The sequence below is a fragment of the Bufo bufo genome, chromosome 5 (genome assembly GCF_905171765.1).
Source record: "Bufo bufo chromosome 5, aBufBuf1.1, whole genome shotgun sequence".
Lineage (NCBI taxonomy): Eukaryota > Metazoa > Chordata > Amphibia > Anura > Bufonidae > Bufo > Bufo bufo.
In genome coordinates this window covers 550,489,746-550,511,956 of record NC_053393.1, presented here as the reverse complement: position 1 = coordinate 550,511,956, position 22,211 = coordinate 550,489,746, and the positions used below count along the sequence as shown (strand labels likewise).

The 22,211-nt window shown below is 50.5% G+C and overlaps 1 protein-coding gene across 8 annotated transcripts in view; it reads left to right on the top strand.

Annotated features, from left to right (window-relative positions):
• Positions 1-22,211, top strand: part of SETD2 (SET domain containing 2, histone lysine methyltransferase) — a 57,616-nt gene that overhangs the window by 5,497 nt on the left and 29,908 nt on the right. For 4 of the 8 annotated variants that reach the window (XR_005778906.1, XM_040431466.1, XM_040431465.1 and 1 more), the window contains exons 2-11: positions 22-78; positions 6,009-6,048; positions 7,594-12,251; positions 16,549-16,680; positions 16,923-17,051; positions 17,578-17,701; positions 18,593-18,670; positions 18,760-18,857; positions 19,343-19,469; positions 19,935-20,093. Coding sequence is in view for 7 of the 8 variants with exons in the window: in XM_040431466.1 (XP_040287400.1) it covers positions 22-78; positions 6,009-6,048; positions 7,594-12,251; positions 16,549-16,680; positions 16,923-17,051; positions 17,578-17,701; positions 18,593-18,670; positions 18,760-18,857; positions 19,343-19,469; positions 19,935-20,093 (5,602 nt within the window). In the remaining variant the exon portion in view is untranslated. The remainder of the gene's footprint in view (positions 1-21; positions 79-6,008; positions 6,049-7,593; positions 12,252-16,548; positions 16,681-16,922; positions 17,052-17,577; positions 17,702-18,592; positions 18,671-18,759; positions 18,858-19,342; positions 19,470-19,934; positions 20,094-22,211) is intronic. The other 4 variants (XM_040431469.1, XM_040431467.1, XM_040431468.1 and 1 more) reach the window with 3 other exon arrangements.

Sequence of the window (22,211 nt, the reverse complement as noted above, 5' to 3'; positions counted from 1 at the left end):
GTCTGTGTGTTTGTCTTTCAGGACAGAAAAAGATGATGAGACGGCACAGGAGGAATCGCAGAGGCCTCCTGACCAACAGTAAATGCCTTGTTTGTGACTATCCATATGTGTGATGATATCATTATCTGCAGAGTCTCTGCCCGGCGGCCGGGGAGCCACACGCCACATTCAGGGCCCCTGCTGCTTCTGATAAGGGGCTGTGGCTTCTGTCGGCCATTTGTGCGGCTTTGGGGCTTTCCTGCTGCTTGATGTTTCATTGACCTCAGTGGGCATGGGACATTTCATATACCAGCGGCTTCTAGTAACCACCACTGCTCCTCAGTGTCCATCTAAACTACCTAGACCCCAGAGCCTCTGTGTACATACATTACTGATCCTGAGTTACATCCTGTATTATACTCCAGAGCTGCACTCGCTATTCTGCTGGTGCAGTCACTGTGTACATACATTACTTATCCTGTACTGATCCTGAGTTACATCCTGTATTATACTCCAGAGCTGCACTCACTATTCTGCTGGTGCAGTCACTGTGTACATACATTACTGATCCTGTACTGATCCTGAGTTACATCCTGTATTATACTCCAGAGCTGCACTCACTATTCTGCTGGTGCAGTCACTGTGTACATACATTACTTATCCTGTACTGATCCTGAGTTACATCCTGTATTATACTCCAGAGCTGCACTCACTATTCTGCTGGTGCAGTCACTGTGTACATACATTACTTATCCTGTACTGATCCTGAGTTACATCCTGTATTATACTCCAGAGCTGCACTCACTATTCTGCTGGTGCAGTCACTGTGTACATACATTACTTATCCTGTACTGATCCTGAGTTACATCCTGTATTATACTCCAGAGCTGCACTCACTATTCTGCTGGTGCAGTCACTGTGTACATACATTACTTATCCTGTACTGATCCTGAGTTACATCCTGTATTATACTCCAGAGCTGCACTCACTATTCTGCTGGTGCAGTCACTCTGTACATACATTTCTTATCCTGTACTGATCCTGAGTTACATCCTGTATTATACTCAAGAGCTGCACTCACTATTCTGCTGGTGGAGTCACTGTGTACATACATTACTTATCCTGTACTGATCCTGAGTTACATCCTGTATTATACTCCAGAGCTGCACTCACTATTCTGCTGGTGCAGTCACTGTGTACATACATTACTTATCCTGTGTTACATCCTGTATTATACTCCAGAGCTGCACTCACTATTCTGCTGGTGCAGTCACTCTGTACATACATTTCTTATCCTGTACTGATCCTGAGTTACATCCTGTATTATACTCCAGAGCTGCACTCACTATTCTGCTGGTGCAGTCACTGTGTACATACATTACTTATCCTGAGTTACATCCTGTATTATACTCCAGAGCTGCACTCACTATTCTGCTGGTGCAGTCACTCTGTACATACATTTCTTATCCTGTACTGATCCTGAGTTACATCCTGTATTATACTCAAGAGCTGCACTCACTATTCTGCTGGTGCAGTCACTGTGTACATACATTACATATCCTGTACTGATCCTGAGTTACATCCTGTATTATACTCCAGAGCTGCACTCACTATTCTGCTGGTGCAGTCACTGTGTACATACATTACTTATCCTGTACTGATCCTGAGTTACATCCTGTATTATACTCCAGAGCTGCACTCACTATTCTGCTGTGTACATACAGTCTGTCTGTCTCTTGCTCCTCTGTATGTCTGGTGGGGTAGGTTGGCACGGTATCGGGCGCTGCACATCTGCCGGCCACATGTTGCAGATTAGATGTGTGTACATCAGAGCCCATGTCACAAATAAACTGCATAATCTGACCTGTGACCTCTTGGACCCACCTTGACCCTCATCCAGAGCGCCTGCGCCAGTTTTGGGGCGTGACCCGCAGGCGTCTCTTCTGCACATGTCGGCACGTGTATTTCTGCTGGATCTTTCCTTTACAATCTGCATTTTTGCAAATACATTTTGGCTGGAGCGGAGAAACACCTGCCGCCTCCTGCCTCTGGCGTCACGTAAAAACTCCTTGTTGCTATGACTACAGTCATCGGTCACCAGGGAGCAGAGTGCTATCGGCTATGTGCTCATCCGAGGGCAGGCTGAAGGGGACTGGATCCATCTGGCAGGGCGAGGAGAGGGTTAATTCTGCGCTCCTTTATCCAAAACCATTAATGGCAGCGAATGTGCCGACTTCTCAGACGCCTTTTCCAGATGTTGCATGGAGACATCAGCAGAGAGGTGCGGGCGTGGCCCAACGCTAGGATCCCTTCCCCCGCAGATTTCCAGAGGGTTGTCAGATCTGTAGCCCAGCGCTTCCATCCTTCGTGCGGTGCCCGGCCGTGCTGCGGTACCTCGGCGTGCACTCTATGGTTCCCGGGGTTGTGGGGACCCCGAGCAGTCCTGAGGATAGGCCATCAATATCTAACTGCAGGAGTGCCCCTTTAATCTTCTGCGTGGGAGGTGGACACGTGTAGGTGGTTATATTCTAAAGGAACAAAGGCTGAAGACCAGGAGCGTGGCGGGACCAAAGGGCCACGGCTCCACTTGTTCTGCATCAAGAGATCAGAAGGTGGTCAGAGACCATTTGTGTGGAACAGAGTCTACCGCCGAGGGTCTCTGCAGGGTCGGCGCTTCATCTCGGCAAATGTTGCTGGTGATTTGGTCAGAACCAATGGAGCTGGCGGCGGCGTGGTGAAGCAGATCCTGATTCTGGTCAGTGACCATGAGGTCCAAGGAGAACTGAAGACCTGGCCCTCCGCACGCAGATACTCTTCTTATTCTTTGTCTCTGGTTTTTCTAGAGCGTCTTGGCTTTTCCGGCGTCCATGACTCCGCACCCGATCGGTACGCCTTTTTGTAGTAAATTGGTTTGCGGCCTTGATGATTGTGAGCTGGGAGATCTGGCGGAGCATTGGGGTCTGTTCACACTGAGCGTTTGTGAGAGCAGGTAGATTCGTAGTGGAATCGGCGCTGAGAATGAATGTGTTATTCTAGGTTGTCCAGCGGATATCGCCAAGTATCTCCGGTCAGTGCGGACGTCGGGGGACTGGGGGTCATCTACGCAGATCTATATTCCCAGGCTGTGAGAGGTTTGGGATTTCTGCAGGTCGTATGGACATTAGGTTAAACTGACTTGAACGACTCTCACATTAGCGTTAGCAGGGTTTCGGCAGGGGAACATACTGCCGGATGCGTACTCGTGCTAGCCCATGTGTGCTGCCGGAAATCCGCTCCGGCCCCATTCGCTATAATAGGGACGGATGGGAGAGGCGGCCGGACGCCTCTTCGCATGTTTGCCATGCTGCGGCCAGACCTCCCTATTATAGTGAATGGGGCCGGAGCGGATTTCCGGCGGCACGCATGGGCTAGCGTTAGTACAGATCCGGCAGGCTGTTCCCCTGCCGAGCGCTGCCGCTAATGTGAAAGTCGCCTTAAAGGGGATGTACACCTTTCCTCCCATTCTCTCCGGTGCATCTATGTTGGGGGAAAAAAAGAAGCAACTTTACAAAACTTCCTACCGTTTTCGGTTTCTATGGAAACAGACCACAATTGAGCCTGTGTAGTCAGATCCTGCTCTCATACTCTCTTCCATATGTCGGGAGGAATTAGGAGATTAGACGACGCAATTTGTGGTCGGTTACCGTGGCGATGCATCAGATTAGCAGCTGTAAACCGAAAGCTTTATCATAGTACATGCAATGGAGCCATTAAAAAAGGGGCACAATGGGGGGCGCGGCCTTTACTGCGCCTGTATGCGTGAAGCAGCGTTGGACTACAGAAGGCTTCCCGACCCCTGTAACATTGTATCCTCCTTTCCTCTATCATCTGAGGGCAGTCGGAGTTCCCCCCCTTACTCCTCATATCGCTGTCGGGCTTGTACTGTATATGGCGCCATCTTTATCATCACCGCGACTCCAGAAACTGACAACATGGGGAAATTGTGGCAAGCTCCGTGCCTGAGAGGGCGGCTCTTAAAGGGGTTCTCCGGGGTCTGTTGTATTGCAGCTCCGCCCCATTCAGTTCCATGGGGTTGGTCTTCAGTACCACACACAACCCGTGGACAGTCGCGGCGCTGTTCAGGAGGAGGCAGCGGCCATGTTTTTCTAACCCTGGACAACCCCTTTAATACTGGAGGCACTTACAAATTCTGTTCGGAGAAGGGCGCCGCTGCGCCTCCATGACTGAAGGGTTTGGCGGCTGCGGCAGTGAAATCGCGTATGTGAGCGAGGCGCGTTACTAATCCTTTATTCTTCTCTCAAAGCATCTGAAATGGAAAAATGAAGCTTCTTTGCAGTTGGGCGTAATTAGCGTAATTAACCGTTTCCTTGTGGTCACCGCTCCTGTACATTCTATGCGTCTCCATGGTAACAGACTACAAACTAAGGTCCCGATTGATCACCTCTCCAGAATTCTAGCCTCAAAAGGTCTCAGAATTGGGGCTTTTGCAACTTTTTTGCACTCGCGCAAAATTTAAGTGATTGTGACAAATCTTGCGACTTTTTACACCACTCGCTCCAGTTTTCAAATGTTTGCCGAGCTATGGTAATGAGCTTCACCCTAGATTTATCATTGCGACATTTTCAAAAAGTCGCAAATAAGTCGCAATCCCACTCCAGGAGGAGGGTGGAGTAGGAAAACCGGACAGAAGTGATGGCCACATTTTATCAAGTAAAATGAGACATTTGATAAATTTGGCACAAAGTACAACAACGCAGACAAATATTCTCCTTGGGATAAATTCCCCCCCTAAGGGTTCATTCAGACGTCCGTAAGTGTTCTGCGGACCCTGCGATAGAAATGTCGATTCTTGTCTGCGATTGCGGATAAGAATAGGACACGCTCTACCTTTTTTTTTTTTTTGCGGAGCAGCAGATCGGAACTACGGCTGCGGACAGCACACTGTGAACTGTCCGCATCTTTTGCAGCCTTGAAATGAATGGGTCCACATCCTATACGCAAAACGGATGCGGACCCAGAAACGCGGACGTGTGAATGGACCTTGACTGTGTAGTCGGAGTCTGCTCCCCTCTTCCACGTCTGTTACCATGGAGATGCATAGGCACTGTAGAAGCGCTGGGGTTCGGCGTTGTTGGGTTTCATAGCCTTGTTTCTGATGGCGGGAGGCGTCGGGCCGCTGTTAGGTGCTGACTACGGGGTCTTCTGCTGTGTAAACTGGTGCAAAGGAAAAGAGGCCTGGTTTCCAGTAGCAACCAATCAGATTGATCCTTTAATTTTCCAAAGCAGCTCTGAGGATTGAAAGGTGGAATCTGATTGGTTGCTAGGGGCAAGTAGGCCACTCTGTACCAGCTTTGATAAATCTCCCCCTGAGACTCGTAAAGGGGTTTACAAAATTGTAATTTTTTGATGGCATATGCCCAGGATAGATCGTCAATATCGGATCGGTGAGGGTCTGACTACCGATCCGCTGTTTGATGAGACCGTGGCGTTCCATTGAGTGCTGTGGCCTCTCCCTAGACCAGTCACATGGCGTCAAGCTGCAATACCAAGCACAACCACTATACAGTGCGCGGCGCTGTGTTTAGTACTCTGCCAGTTGATGACCTATCCTGAGGATATAACGCCAATATTAAACTCTTGGAAACCCCTTTAGTAGGTAAATGGCAGTCTGTCAGTAGAAGGACTGGACCCGCCGGACCCCTTGTCCCCGCAGGAAGGCGTCTGGCAGCTGCTTATCTCCAAACGTGAGCACCCGGCCGAGCATGCATGTGTACGGGGGGTTCTATCTTTAGTGTACAGCCCCTTCCTCATCGGTTCTACTTGATCCATTGTTTGCCTCCTTTAAATTGAACTATGTTCGGCGGTGCTCACGTGGGGGAGGGGCTTTGACAACCAGAAGAAGGTAAGTGGTGGTCACCAGTGGTAGTGAATGTGGCCTGTAGGTAAGAAGGAAGGATCGCTCCAGGATAGAGGTGAGCGCCGATTGTTTTTCACTATAATCAGGTTTCTTTTTCTTTTCTTTTTTCCATGTCTTTCTCCCTGAATGACGACAGAGAAGAAGAGAACGAGGTGAGTCGCAATTTAACGAGCAGCAGAACGGTTTTAATGAAAACCAATTGCAAATCTTTTGCCATGGAACAAAACATGAGTTCAGAGGTGTCCATTCACATGTCCGCATTATGGGTCCGCATCCGTTCCGCAATTTTCCGGAATGGGTGCGGACCCATTCATTTTCAATGGGGCTGCAAAAGATGCAGACAGCACACTGAGTGCTATCCGCACTAAAGGGAGTCTGTCCTAACTAAGCCCAGCCAATTTCCCTAAATCTGCAGCTTAGGTGGTAAGTCCTTATATTCATGAAGTCCCAGCTCTCCCCGTCCCTGGCCACTAATTTACATATTTTTACCTACTGCAATCGGCAGCAATGGAGCTCATGAATATCGGGGCTCGCCAGCAAACACTCTGTACTCAGATCTTAGCAAAACGGCCGCATCAGTCAAAGAAAGTGACCTAGTGTTTAGTATCTGTCACTGGTTTAGTTAGGGTAGCATAAGGCTGGTGAGACATTCCCTTTAAGGCCTGTCCCGTCACATGCAGCTTCTTACTAACCCCTTAAGGACATACGCCGTGCATGGACAGCGGAAGTCCGTTCTTTAAAAAATGGTCCCTCCTCGAGAGGGCAACGGGCACCATAGATACCAGGTTTATGCGTTTTTTTTTTTTTAAAACGCAGACACCCAGAGCTAATGTCCATGATCGGCGATCATGCTGATCAGATATTTAACCCATCATACCCCATGGTCAGTTGTAACCACGGCGTCTGAAAGGCCTTCACTCTTGGGGCCCGACAGCGATGAGAAGGAGTCTACCACATATGAATTGAATGTCCCATAGGCTGCAGTGGTAATTTATTACTGTCTATGGGAAAAAGCAATCTAACGATTGCATGTTCAAGTCCCTAAGGTGACTTGATTCAAGTGGGGGGGGGGGGGGGGGTAAATAGGCAGAAAAAAAAAAAAAAAGTTTTTAAAAATTAAATAATATATAAATTCAAATCGCACCCCTTTCCCCATATTAAAAATAAAAAGACAAAATTAGCACTGCCGCATTCTAACACGCCTAAACTATTACAATGTAATTGTATTAAACCTCAAGAAAAGACTTTATAAATGTCGTATCACTGTAATCGTACTGACCCAGAGAACAGGTCAGTTTTATCTGAAAACCCAAAAGACAAAACCCATAAAACTGTGGTGGAATTGTGCTTTTTCCTAATTCCACCCCATTTAGAATTTTTATTTCCAGCTGCATCGTATATAATATTAAATGGTGGTATTAGAAAGTACAACTTGTCCTGCAAGAAACAAGCCCTCATACGGCTATGTGAACCGAAAAATAAAACCATTATGGCCCCAGGAAGGCAGGGAGTGAAGAGAGTTAAAAAAAAAGAGAGAAAATGGCCCTGTCCTTAAGGGGTTAATAAGCCTCACAGCCACACATAATCCAGGAGTACTATTGGCATTTTGGCTACAGCTGGTACAAGATGTCGGTCCATGCTTACCTCGTAGACTTCTGTTGGACGTCTTTGTACTTCTCCATTTTCATTTCTTGCAGGCCAAGAATGAGGACTCATCAAAAGCGTTCAGCAAGTCGGCGACCACGTTTAAGGGCATCTCCTCAAGTAGATTTCTTCCTAAAGGAACCAAGTCGCAGGTGAACTTGGAAGAGCAGGGGAGGCAGAAGGTCTCGTTCAGCTTCAGCTTCACTAAGAAGACCTTGCAGAACCGATTACTGACCTCTTTAGTCAATGACAAGCAGAATGAGTCGCAAACTAACCCACCCACGCTCAGCGCCTCGGAGCAAATATCAAAGTTTAAGATGGACTTTGTGGAATCCACTGGCGGAGCTATGGAAATTTCTCCACCAAAGCCCAAGGTGGAACTGGGAAAAATTCATTTCAAAAAGCATCTTCTTAGTGTTACAAACAAGCTACCAGCACCACAGCTGCCACCACCTCCTCCTCCTCCACCACCACCACCACCTCCTACAATACCTGCACCCACATCCCCCTCCATATCACCCCAAGAGTCACAGTTGGAAAGCATAAAGTCTTTAACAGAAGTTGAAGTAGCACCCTCTGCAGCCAGCACCTCTTTTGCAAAGTCACCGGTGAAAGAACCCACAGGCATAGTGTCCTCAAAACAACTGTTGTCACCACCGCCATCAGCAAGCAAAGCTGGCCCCAAGGACAGTAAAGAGTGTTCCATCATTTCTGTTATACAAAGCACTCAAACGGTTGCCGACAAAACGGAGACAACTGTGTTGAAAGAATATTCCCATATTGGGAAGGAAGATAAGACTTCAGCCCCTGTACAAAGCGTCAAACCCCATCCTAGCCCCGAAAAACCGAGATCAAAGTCGTCTCACTCAGAAACTATGGTGGTTGGTTCAGAGTCTGACGGAGATTCTGTGCAGACCTCCTCAAGCCACCGTTCCCATGAGCTAAAACGAGCTTCAAGTAGAGAAAGAGACTTAAAAAGAAGCTCAATGTCTTTAAGAAGTGAGGACAGTGGGAAATATTCTTCCTCAAGATCAAAGTCTGGAAAGGATCAGAAGTATTCCAGTTATTCCAGGTCCGACAGAGATTCCAAATACTCCTCTTATTCTCATTCTAGGTCAGACCGTGACAGAAGAAGAAGCAGGTCCCGTTCCAGATCACAATCGAGGTCTAGATCTGACCGAGATCCGAGAAGTAGCTCGTCGTATTCTAGATCTGAACGTTCACACCATTATGAGTCTGAAAGAAGGTACCATAAAAGTTCGCCTTACAGAACGAGATATTCGCGTTCCTATGCAGACAGCAGAGCCCGGGACAGTTCTGATTCAGAAGATGATTATCGAAGAAACTATTCCAGGTCAGGAGATTCCAGGCATCCTTCATCATCTTCTCATTCCTATAGAGAAACAAGGACGTCATCATCTTCATATTCAAAATACGACAAAGAGCCCAAGTTTGATTCGAGTTACGATTCCGATCGCAGAGGGAGGACCTCCTCCGGCAGAGCTGCGAAAGATGTCAAGTCTCCTGACAGAGAATCTTCAAGAAAAGGTTCTCCTCCAAAAGAAACAGATGGTAAATATGGCTCTTCACACTCGCGTGTAAGCAGCGGAGCTAGTTTTAGCGTAAAATCAAGTTTGCCCAAATTATCAGATTCCCAAACAGAGTCTGTGACCTCAGGAAGAAAAAGTTCTAAATGGGACCTGGAGGAAAGGCCTGTATCAAAAGAGGAGCGCAAAGTGAGCAAAAAATATGAGACCACATCACCGGATGTACCCATCCACAAGAAGAGCCGCCTAGCTGACAAGAAAGCATCCTCTCTTCTCCCTTCTAAACAGGAGGCCACTTTCTCCATCGAAACTGAATTTTCAAATTATTTTGATCCTAACACTGAACAGTTCATTGATGACCTTCGACGTTACAGTCCCGGTCGGACCAGTGACGAAGAGCTCTCGCATGGTCAGGCTTGGCATTTTGTTACCCTGAGTTCTACAGAAAATGTTCTCACAGACGAGCCAAACGAAGCATCTGACTCCGAAGATTGTGTCTCAGACGTCCCCTATACTGACGGGTTGAATATATTTAGTTCTGTCGTTTGCAATGAAGTCGCATCACATGATACATCTAAAGAGGATCATGGGGCACAGACACCCTGTAGACTGGATGCAATCTCTCGAGAGAACAAGAAAACCCCTTCAAATGAAGCTAAGGGCTCAGAGAATGTAAATCCTTTGTCACCGACTGAGTCGAAATTCAGCGTCCGAGGAAATCTTGCCAAAGACTTGAGTCCTTGTCATGAGTCGGGCGAAACGGACTCTAAAACTGACCCCAGAGAAGACACCCCTAACCTGCTGGGTTCAGGTCAGATCAGTGACAATCTGATGACTTCTATAACAGACGTTCAGTCTGAGCCTCAAATAATAAATTTGGTTTCTGAAAAGCCAAGCCTACCAATAAGCCTCTCGGAGCGTGATTTACCTCATGAAACTATGACCCCATTTATAGAGAGCCCTCCACCAGTAAGAGAACCAAGTCCAATAGAAAACGTGGAATGTGATATGGATGGCAAAGACATCGAAAGACTACAAGAAGAAGCCCCGTCTCCACCAAATTCTTTGCTGAGCAGTTCTTCTGCAAGAGATGAGGAACAAAATGAAGAATCTGCTGCTGCATCCGACGTGATAGAGCACCAAACGGGAAAGGATGATTCTTCCATGGAGAAACTCGACGAGCCTGAGGTTTGCCCACTTGAAGTCGAAGAGGAGACAATAGTAAATGATGAATTGCAGTTATCCTCTGACGGTGTCAAGCCTTCTGTGAACTTCATTAGTGCTGTCCAAGCTTACTATTCTGATAGTGAAGAAAGCGAGAGCAATGAGAGCGAGTCGGAGGACACCGATTCTGATGACAGCGGCCTCCCCAGGAACCGTTTGCAATCAGTGGTGGTGGTTCCTAAAGCCTCTACCTTAACCATGGAAGAACCAAAAATGTCTCCAGTAACTCCAGAAGAAGTTCAGGCGTCTACCTTGATGGTGGAAGAAGTGGAAATGTCTGCATTGACCATGGAAGTTGCTAAAACTTTTACAGTTACCATAGAAGATACAAAACCAGCTGTATTAATCATGGATAGTGCTAAAAAGACTGCAATGACCGTAGAAGATGCTAAACTTTTCACAATAACCGTGGAAGACCTTAAACTAGCTGCAGTGACCATGGAATCTGCCAAACCTTCTACGTTAACCATGGAAGAGACTAAACCAGCTGCTGTGACCATGGAAGATGCTAAACCAGCAGCCGAGACCAGTGAAGATGCTAAACTGTCCACAGACGATGCCAAACCATCTACATTAATCATGGATGATTCAAACTCCTCTCCACTGCCCATGGTAGATGGAAAACCATCAGCATTATCCACTGAAGAAGCTGAAGAGTCAACGTTACTCGAGCAAGGTGCTAATCTGTCTACAGACCCCAAAATGTGCATATTAACCGTGAAGGAAGATAGTCCTTCACTGTCCCCAGGTCTCTCGAGTTACATAGAGACCCTCGATAATAAAGACAATGAGCCTCAAGAGAACAGATCAGATGCACAAGTTCCAAGACCTCCGGTGCCTGATACACCAGTAAAAGAGGTCTCCACACCAGAACTAAAGGATGCCCCCCCTCCACAAGCGACTCCTCCAGATGCATTTCAATCTTCAGAACCAGAGATTCGGCCTCCCCCTTCTGACGCAGATGTCAGCACCAGCCACCCTGTACCCATGAAACCGAAAAACAAAGGCAAAGCCTTGATCGAAAATATTGCAGTCCAAGAGACTCCCATACCCAGCCTGGCCAAACCAATTTCTAAGGAGCCAGAAGAGCCTGCAGTGCCTGCAGCACCTTCCAATTCTGCCATATTCGAAAAGCAGGTGGTGAACTTTGTTGAGAAGCCAGACAGTAGACATCAGGGGTCAGAGTACAGTCAGGGCCCAGGGCCCGGAGACTATTCACGAGTTGATGGGTTCCAGGCAACAGAAGACTTGTCTGATCTAGGGTGGGACTTCTCTCAGCCAGAAAAGCCAACTAGCACCTACCAGCCCCCGGACAGTAGCTACATGTACTTCGGTTACCAGCAAGGAAGCGGCGCTCACGATCCTTCGCACAATTACATTGGTGACAATGGGTATTGGAATTCCGGCTACCACCACAACCATGACTTCAAATATGAGAAGACATCTGGCCAGGTTCCTGACTCTGTTACAAACTGTTACAATGAAGACGACGATGATGACGATTACGATTTTGCCTGGGATAAGGATCACATGCATGAGTTTGGACACCATCCCAAACCTTTACAGGATCATTTGAGGGAAAGCGGCTCCGTGCAAGCGCACGAGATCAGCAGCAATTCCGTAAAGGACAACCTTCCGCGTCCGGACAAGAAAGAGCCGCTGGCCAGGGACCGTTCAGACATGAAAGAGCGAGGACCACCCAAGAAACGGAGGCAAGAGTTAGAGAGTGACTCGGAGAACGATACGGAGGCTCTAGAAAGAAGGAAAATGAAGGCTGAGGCTGGTGTAGGGGATCCGCCAGCCTCTAACCAAGGCAAGGCGGGCACCATCTGCCGCATGGAGGACTTCAGGGACCCTCAGCACTGGAAGGACTGCTACAAAGTGGGGAAGATGCCGACTTTCTTCAACCTCATCGAAGAGAATTTCTATCTCACCGAGAGGTATGGGCCGTCTCTGTACTCATTGTTTTATCTTGAATTTTTTAGGTTTTTCTAATTTTTATTTATGTTATGCATAATAATATTTACATATTTTTTTTCTAATTTGTTATTTAATTTCTTAGTTTCATTTAATTGTTTTTAGTTCATTTAAATTTTTTTTTACATTTTATGTTGCTCTTCATAAAAGTTCTTGTTTCACTTAAACCGATTTTAAGGTTTATTATGTCTTCTACTCCTGTTACCTCCAAAGCTTCATGTATACCGTATTTTCCGGCGTATAAGACGACCGGGCGTATAAGACGACCCCCAACTTTTCCATTTAAAATATAGGGTTTGGGCTATACTCGCTGTATAAGACTACCCCTGAATGCCCTCCCTGTCTTCAAGACTATCTTCTCCAGTCCAGGGAACTGACTGGGATCTGTGGATGGCACTGTTATGGGGAGGGGGATCAGTGGATGACACTGCTATTGGGAGGGGGATCAGTGGATGACACTATATAGCATCTTATGCTATATGTGTCATCCACAGATCCACCCCATGACAGTGTCATCCACAGATCCCCCTCCCCATAACGGTGCCATCCACAGATCCCCTCCCTAAACAGTGCCATCCACAGATCCCCTCCCTAAACAGTGCCATCCACAGATCCCCTCCCTAAACAGTGCCATCCACAGATCCCCTCCCTAAACAGTGCCATCCACAGATCCCCTCCCTAAACAGTGCCATCCACAGATCCCCTCCCTAAACAGTGCCATCCACAGATCCCCTCCCTAAACAGTGCCATCCACAGATCCCCTCCCTAGACAGTGCCATCCACAGATCCCCTCCCTAGACAGTGCCATCCACAGATCCCCTCCCTAAACAGTGCCATCCACAGATCCCCTCCCTAAACAGTGCCATCCACAGATCCCCTCCCTAAACAGTGCCATCCCCAGATCCCCTCCCTAAACAGTGCCATCCACAGATCCCCTCCCTAAACAGTGCCATCCACAGATCCCCTCCCTAAACAGTGCCATCCACAGATCCCCTCCCTAAACAGTGCCATCCACAGATCCCCTCCCTAAACAGTGCCATCCACAGATCCCCTCCCTAAACAGTGCCATCCACAGATCCCCTCCCTAAACAGTGCCATCCACAGATCCCCTCCCTAAACAGTGCCATCCACAGATCCCCTCCCTAAACAGTGCCATCCCCAGATCCCCTCCCTAAACAGTGCCATCCCCAGATCCCCTCCCTAAACAGTGCCATCCCCAGATCCCCTCCCTAAACAGTGCCATCCCCAGATCCCCTCCCTAAACAGTGCCATCCCCAGATCCCCTCCCTAAACAGTGCCATCCACAGATCCCCTCCCTAAACAGTGCCATCCCCAGATCCCCTCCCTAAACAGTGCCATCCCCAGATCCCCTCCCTAAACAGTGCCATCCCCAGATCCCCTCCCTAAACAGTGCCATCCCCAGATCCCCTCCCTAAACAGTGCCATCCCCAGATCCCCTCCCTAAACAGTGCCATCCCCAGATCCCCTCCCTAAACAGTGCCATCCCCAGATCCCCTCCCTAAACAGTGCCATCCCCAGATCCCCTCCCTAAACAGTGCCATCCCCAGATCCCCTCCCTAAACAGTGCCATCCCCAGATCCCCTCCCTAAACAGTGCCATCCCCAGATCCCCTCCCTAAACAGTGCCATCCCCAGATCCCCTCCCTAAACAGTGCCATCCCCAGATCCCCTCCCTAAACAGTGCCATCCCCAGATCCCCTCCCTAAACAGTGCCATCCCCAGATCCCCTCCCTAAACAGTGCCATCCCCAGATCCCCTCCCTAAACAGTGCCATCCACAGATCCCCTCCCTAAACAGTGCCATCCACAGATCCCCTCCCTAAACAGTGCCATCCACAGATCCCCTCCCTAAACAGTGCCATCCACAGATCCCCTCCCTAAACAGTGCCATCCACAGATCCCCTCCCTAAACAGTGCCATCCACAGATCCCCTCCCTAAACAGTGCCATCCACAGATCCCCTCCCTAAACAGTGCCATCCACAGATCCCCTCCCTAAACAGTGCCATCCACAGATCCCCTCCCTAGACAGTGCCATCCACAGATCCCCTCCCTAGACAGTGCCATCCACAGATCCCCTCCCTAGACAGTGCCATCCACAGATCCCCTCCCTAGACAGTGCCATCCACAGATCCCCTCCCTAGACAGTGCCATCCACAGACCCCCCCCCATGACAGTGCCATCCACAGATCCCCCCCCATGACAGTGCCATCCACAGATCCCCCCCCCATGACAGTGCCATCCACAGATCCCCCCCCCATGACAGTGCCATCCACAGATCCCCCCCCCATGACAGTGCCATCCACAGATCCCCCCCCCATGACAGTGCCATCCACAGACCCCCCCCCCATGACAGTGCCATCCACAGATCCCCCCCCATGACAGTGCCATCCACAGATCCCCCCCCATGACAGTGCCATCCACAGATCCCCCCCCCATGACAGTGCCATCCACAGATCCCCCCCCCATGACAGTGCCATCCACAGATCCCCCCCCCCATGACAGTGCCATCCACAGATCCCCCCCCCATGACAGTGCCATCCACAGATCCCCCCCCATGACAGTGCCATCCACAGATCCCCCCCCATGACAGTGCCATCCACAGATCCCCCCCCATGACAGTGCCATCCACAGATCCCCCCCATGACAGTGCCATCCACAGATCCCCCCCCATGACAGTGCCATCCACAGATCCCCCCCCATGACAGTGCCATCCACAGATCCCCCCCCCATGACAGTGCCATCCACAGATCCCCCCCCATGACAGTGCCATCCACAGATCCCCCCCCATGACAGTGCCATCCACAGATCCCCCCCCATGACAGTGCCATCCACAGATCCCCCCCCATGACAGTGCCATCCACAGATCCCCCCCCCATGACAGTGCCATCCACAGATCCCCCCCCCATGACAGTGCCATCCACAGATCCCCCCCCCATGACAGTGCCATCCACAGATCCCCCCCCCATGACAGTGCCACCCACAGATCCCCCCCCATGACAGTGCCATCCACAGATCCCCCCCCATGACAGTGCCATCCACAGATCCACCCCCATGACAGTGCCAGCCACAGAGCCACCCCCATGACAGTGCCAGCCACAGAGCCACCCCCATGACAGTGCCAGCCACCGATCCCCCTCCCCGCCATGACAGTGCCAGCCACCGATCCCCCTCCCCGCCATGACAGTGCCATCCACCGATCCCCCTCCCCGCCATGACAGTGCCATCCACAGATCCCCCTCCCCGCCATGACAGTGCCATCCACCGATCCCCCTCCCCGCCATGACAGTGCCATCCACCGATCCCCCTCCCCGCCATGACAGTGCCATCCACCGATCCCCCTCCCCGCCATGACAGTGCCATCCACAGATCCCCCTCCCCGACGCTCACAGGAGTACATTCATTAACTGTAATCTGTAACTTTAACTTTAAATGAGCGCTCATCTCTTTACTAGGGTACCTTACTCTCAGCTCTGGTAATAGGCAGTGCGGGCGGCGCTCACTCACTGACGTCACACGCCTGCGCCACCTAGTGGGAGGAGCAGGCACGTGACGTCAGTGAGTGAGCGCCGCCCGCACTGCCTGTTAGCGGAGCTGAGAGTAAGGTACCCTAGTAAAGAGATGAGCGCTCATTTAAAGTTAAAGTTACAGATTACAGTTAATAAATGTACTCCTCTGAGCGGTGGGGCCCTGTATATTCTAACCCCCAGGCAAGCGTCCCCGTCACCATGGGAACGCCAGGGGGTTAGAATATACCATCGGATCTGAGTATACCCGGCGTATAAGACGACCCCCGACTTTTGAAAATAATTTTTTGTGTTAGAAAGTCGTCTTATACGCCGGAAAATACGGTAGTTCTGGAGATTTAATTCCCCACAATGCACCACGTAGAGCAGACCCTGCCCTCAGAATCCAGCTCTGCTTATAAGACGAGACCAGTTATTCTGCAGATTATTACACCACTGACCTCTTTAGAGATCTGCAGAACATCGCTCTGTCCTCTCTACCTCCTGACAGATACATAGTGATCTATCCTGCAGATTATTACACCTCTGACCTCCCTATAGATCTGCAGAACATCGCTCTGTCCTCTCTACCTCCTGACAGATACATAGTGATCTATCCTGCAGATTATTACAGCACTGACCTCTCCACAGATTTGCAGAGCATTGCTCTCTCTACATAGGTGTCATTACTTGTTCCTCTCCTTCCATATCCTCCGGTGATGACTTCTTTTCTGCAGGAAGAAGAATAAGAGTCACCGGGACATAAAGCGGATGCAGTGCGAGTGCCCGCTGCTCTCTAAAGAGGAGAGATTGCAGGAGGAAGTGGCCTGTGGGGAAGACTGTCTGAACCGCCTCCTCATGATTGAGTGGTAAGTCCTCCCTCCCCGCTCCGGTCCGTGTATTCCTGGTGTTGCGCTCGGACCGCTAGTTTCGGCACAGGCGGCAGGAAACGCTCTAAGGATAGGGGGGATGGGAAAAGAGCGTGCATGTGCTGTGAGCAGTCCAGGGGGCGCCCCCTAGTGGTGGCTGCAGGCAGATGGGGCTCATATCATGTACTCTGCAGTAAGGAATGACGCTGGATAATAGGACTGCGCTCCTGTTCTCTCCACAGCTCATCGCGGTGCCCAAATGGCGAGTACTGCTCGAACCGGCAATTCCAGAGGAGGCAACACGCCAACGTTGAAGTCATCTTAACCGAAAAGAAGGGCTGGGGTCTCCGAGCCGCCAGAGACTTAAAACCGTAAGTTTATGCGAGATCCATCAGGGCAGTTATTAGGGGACCCTCCTGAGACCTTGCCCCTTAGTGACCAGCCTTTCTTCAGCAGCCATAGCTTGCTTTTATTTTTTTTTTTTCCTCTTTGATACTGATTGTGTTATTATACTTCTGTATTATCCTCTGACAGTGATGGCCAACCTGCGGCTCCAGCTGTTGCAAGACTACTACTCCCAGCATGCCCAGTCTGCCTACAGCAGGGCAAGGTGGGAGTTGTAGTTTTACCACAGCTGGAGCCGCAGGTTGGGCATCTCTGCTCTGACACCACTTGCAGAAGGCCATGTGTACAGGCGCCTCTGGGGTCCCTTCTTATGTTCCCAGAGCTGAATACATGGGGGTCCCGTTAACCTGATGAAAGGCTGGAGTCTCCTTTGTGCTGCAGTCATTATTGACCACTGCAATTAAATGGTGGCTTGGGACTCCCCAACAGCACTGTAAAACACACATACGGGCAGTCTCTAAGGGGTGAATCCTGCTTTCCTCCCTCCCATAGGAACACCTTTGTGCTGGAGTACTGTGGAGAGGTTCTGGACCACAAGGAGTTCAAGGGCCGTGTCAAGGAGTACGCCCGCAACAAGAACATTCACTACTACTTCATGGCGCTGAAAAATGATGAGGTGAGAGGAGACAACTGTGGATTCAAAAGCCTGCAGCAAAAGTGGGGGGGGAGGGGGTCGGTGGTAGCCTGCAGCAAAAGTGGGGGGGGTCGGTGGTAGCCTGCAGCAAAAGTAGGGGGGGTCGGTGGTAGCCTGCAGCAAAAGTGTGGCGGGGGGGGCGCTGCTAGCGGTAGCCTGCAGCAAAAGTGGGGGGGGGGGGGGGGGGCGCTGCTAGCGGTAGCCTGCAGCAAAAGTGGGGGGGGGGGCGCTGCTAGCGGTAGCCTGCAGCAAAAGTGGGGGGGGGGGGCGCTGCTAGCGGTAGCCTGCAGCAAAAGTGGGGGGGGGGGGGGGTCGGCGGTAGCCTGCAGCAAAAGTGGGGGGGGGTCGGCGGTAGCCTGCAGCAAAAGTGGGGGGGGGGGGGGTCGGCGGTAGCCTGCAGCAAAAGTGGGGGGGGGGGGGGGGTCGGCGGTAGCCTGCAGCAAAAGTGGGGGGGGGGTCGGCGGTAGCCTGCAGCAAAAGTGGGGGGGGGGGGGGGTCGGCGGTAGCCTGCAGCAAAAGTGGGGGGGGGGGGGGGTCGGCGGTAGCCTGCAGCAAAAGTGGGGGGGGTCGGCGGTAGCCTGCAGCAAAAGTGGGGGGGGGGGGTCGGCGGTAGCCTGCAGCAAAAGTGGGGGGGGGGGGGGGGTCGGCGGTAGCCTGCAGCAAAAGTGGGGGGGGGGGGGACGGCGGTAGCCTGCAGCAAAAGTGGGCGGCGAAGGCAATAAAATACAGCAGGGATAGTGGCCTAGAGGGCTTCATGAATAGAGCGCCCGCAGCTGTAATGATGCCGCCCGCAGCTGTAATGATGCCGCCCGCAGCTGTAATGATGCCGCCCGCAGCTGTTGCCTCGTCATTACCTCGTCTGTTTTCTCCCAGATTATAGATGCAACCCAGAAAGGTAACTGCTCGCGCTTCATGAACCATAGCTGTGACCCCAACTGTGAGACCCAAAAGGTGAGGATGGGGTGGGCTGCATATGGGCCGGCGTTGTATATAATGGGGGCTTCTGTCGTAATTTTGCCCTCCTTTTGTGTCATTTGTAGTGGACAGTCAATGGGCAGCTCAGAGTGGGATTTTTTACCACCAGACTGGTTCCAGTTGGCGCCGAGCTGACGTTTGACTACCAGTTTCAGAGATATGGGTAAGGACTATTACATTTCTCCGACATCTGATTTCGGAAAATCCTCCATTTTTGAACGTCTGCATAGCTAGAAAAGCAGGGTGATGACCAGCTGTCGTAGCGGAGCCATTTGAGTTGTCATCCAGCCTTTCCACTGTAAGGATGTAGTCACATTGCGCTGTATGCGTCAAATGCTTCCGTAGACCCTATAACCCCTGAAGGGCTCAGAAGCGTGTCCTTAGCATACCTGTTTTCCTGCTGTACAGAATAGCCCAGCCGGCCAGATGATTCTTTACAGAGGCTTCCTGCAAAGAAAAACGTACGCCGCGCGGTATGTCTATTACCATTGAAGCCAATGGTAGACGTAGAGCACTGTACACCCGCTATATACACCGCAGTTTACCCATATTTGTATTTTGGTGCTTGCATACTTTATGGACAGCAGCGAAGGAGAAACTCCTCCCAGTAAATGTAGTCATGTCCGATTTTTCTTTTGTACGTTACAGCAAAGAAGCTCAGAAATGTTTCTGTGGATCTGCAAACTGTAGAGGCTACATTGGAGGAGAGAACCGCGTCAGCGTGCGAGCAGCGGGGGGCAAGATGAAGAAAGAAAGGTCCCGCAAGAAGGATTCTGTGAGTGTCCTCCTTACTGGAGTGCCCAATGAGCTTCCTGTAATCCAGCAGCCTTGGGTGTCCTGCTAGTCCGGCACGCAGTAAATTACCGGGACGTTACCTGGTGGTCCTGCACTGGCCGCAGCTGCTATATAGGACAGGGCCCTCCAGCTGTTGTAAAACTACAACTCCCACCATGCCCTGCTGTTGGTTGATAGCTGTCGGCTGTCTGGGCATGCTGGGAGTTGTAGTTTTACAACAGCTGGAGGGCCGCAGGTTGGCCACCCCTCATATAGGAGGTCCATACATGGACCTCTGTCTCCTTCTGTATGGACCCCTAAGACACTATAGGCCTGATCATAGAGATGTCATGCTGGTGATCAGGTAAGTGTATATGGATCCAGACTTCTAGCCGCGTGGAATCTCCGACAGTCCAGCGCCTCGGCTTTCCCAGTTTTCCGGATTATCAGCATGTGACGTTCTTGGTTTCCTCTCTCTGCTGTGATTCAGGTGGACGGAGAGCTGGAGGCTCTGCTGGAGAATGGAGAAGGCCTGTCGGACAAAAACCAGGTGCTCAGCCTATCGCGCCTCATGGTCCGAACCGAGACGTTGGAGCAGAAGCTCACTTGCCTGAAGCTGATCCGGGTAAGGGTCTAGAGCGGAGATGGTTGCGGATAATAATATAATCCGGGTTTCTTCACACGCTGTGTTCTTTGTGTTGCTGCCATTTTGGAAAGATTTCTGCAAAGAAGGTGTGATGTGTGAATAAACCCTGATCCCCATCAGTTGTCTTGGCTTCTGCAGCATGTTTTTAAAGCGGATCTGTCAGCAGCTTTGTCCGGCTGACCTGTGACATGTGCGCTCGGCAGCTGAAGGCGTCTGTGTATGTCCCATGTTGATATGTGTGTCCGCACGGCTGAGAAAAAGGATGTTTACGGGGGTGTCACCATTACACCTGGAGACTCTGCAACTGCCACGCCCTCTCCACTTTGATTGACAGGGCCAGATGTTATGATGTTTTCACTGCCTGTTCCTGTCAAAGTGCAGAGGACGTGGCGGTTGCAGAGAGAGCAGGGCCTCCAGGTGGAACGGCAACGCCCCTAGAGCCTAGTTGCTCATTTGCCTAATGCGGACACATGAACATCCCAACACTAAGCTCACATGGAGCAGGTCGGCCGGTGTCCTAGGGACAGATCTGCTGATGGGGGCCCTTTAACGTGACTCTGGGCTGCGGCCGTGCTACCTGTATGTAGAGAAAACCTTCAGGATTTGAAAAGTTTATGGAAAATGAGACCTGACTAAGAGGAGTCATAAAATATGCAGCATTTTGCTCGCATACTCTTGTGGAGGGGGTCGCCCCACCATTAGGTATCCTAATGACCGCACAGGCCTCAAAGTGAACAATGTTTACATGCTGTTCATCATCCGGTATAGAGTTCTGATATTTACTTACATAGCGCCCTCTGGTGTCCATTTACTTACATAGTATAATGCCACTTGGTGTTCATTTAGTTGCGCAGTATGGCGCCCTCTGGTGTTCACTTAGTTACGTAGTATAGCGCCCTCTGGTGTTCATTTAGGCCTCTTGCACACAAACCTTTTCTTATTTTCCGTTTACGTTCCGTTTTTTGCGGTCCATATACGGAACCATTCATTTCAATGGATCTGCAAAAAAAAAGGAAGGTACTCCGTATACCTTCCATTTCCGTTTTTCCGTTCAAAGATAGAACATGTCCTATTATTGTCCGCCTATCAGGGATGTCATCTGTATTTTTTGCGGACCGCAAAATACTGAAAAAGCCATACGGTCGTGTGCAAGAGGCCTTAGTTACATAGTATGGCGCCTTCTGGTGTTCATTGACTTAGGGTACTTTCACACTTGCGTTGTGTGATTCCAGCAGGCGGTTCCGTTGCCTAAATGCAAACACATGTCGTTTTGTTCTGACTGATCAGGCATTTTTCAGATTTAGGCCTCTTTCACACTTGCGTTGTCCGGATCCGTCGTGTACTCCATTTGGCGGAGGTGCCCGCCGGATCCGGAAAAACGCAAGTGAACTGAAAGCATTTGAAGACGGATCCGTCTTCAAAATGCGTTCCGTGTTACTATGGCACCCAGGACGCTATTAAAGTCCTGGTTGCCATAGTAGTAGTGGGGAGCGGGGGAGCGGTATACTTACAGTCCGTGCGGCTCCCGGGGCGCTCCAGAATGACGTCAGAGCGCCCCATGCGCATGGATGACGTGATCCATGCGATCACGTCATCCATGCGCGTGGGGCGCCCTGACGTCACTCTGGAGCGCCCCGGGAGCCGCATGGACGGTAAGTATACTGCTCCCCCGCTCCCCGCTACACTTTACCATGGCAAACAGCGTCCCGGCAGCCATGGTAACCATTCAGAAAAAGCTAAACGTCGGATCCGGTAATGCGCCGAAACGACGTTTAGCTTAAGGCCGGATCCGGATCAATGCCTTTCAATGGGCATTAATTCCGGATCCGGCCTTGCGGCAAGTGTTCAGGATTTTTGGCCGGAGCAAAAAGCGCAGCATGCTGCGGTATTTTCTCCGGCCAAAAAACGTTCCGGTCCGGAACTGAAGACATCCTGATGCATCCTGAACGGATTTCTCTCCATTCAGAATGCATTAGGATAAAACTGATCAGGATTCTTCCGGCATAGAGCCCCGACGACGGAACTCTATGCCGGAAGAAAAGAACGCAAGTGTGAAAGAGCCCTTAAACCCGAAAAATGTGAAAAAAAAGTTAAAGT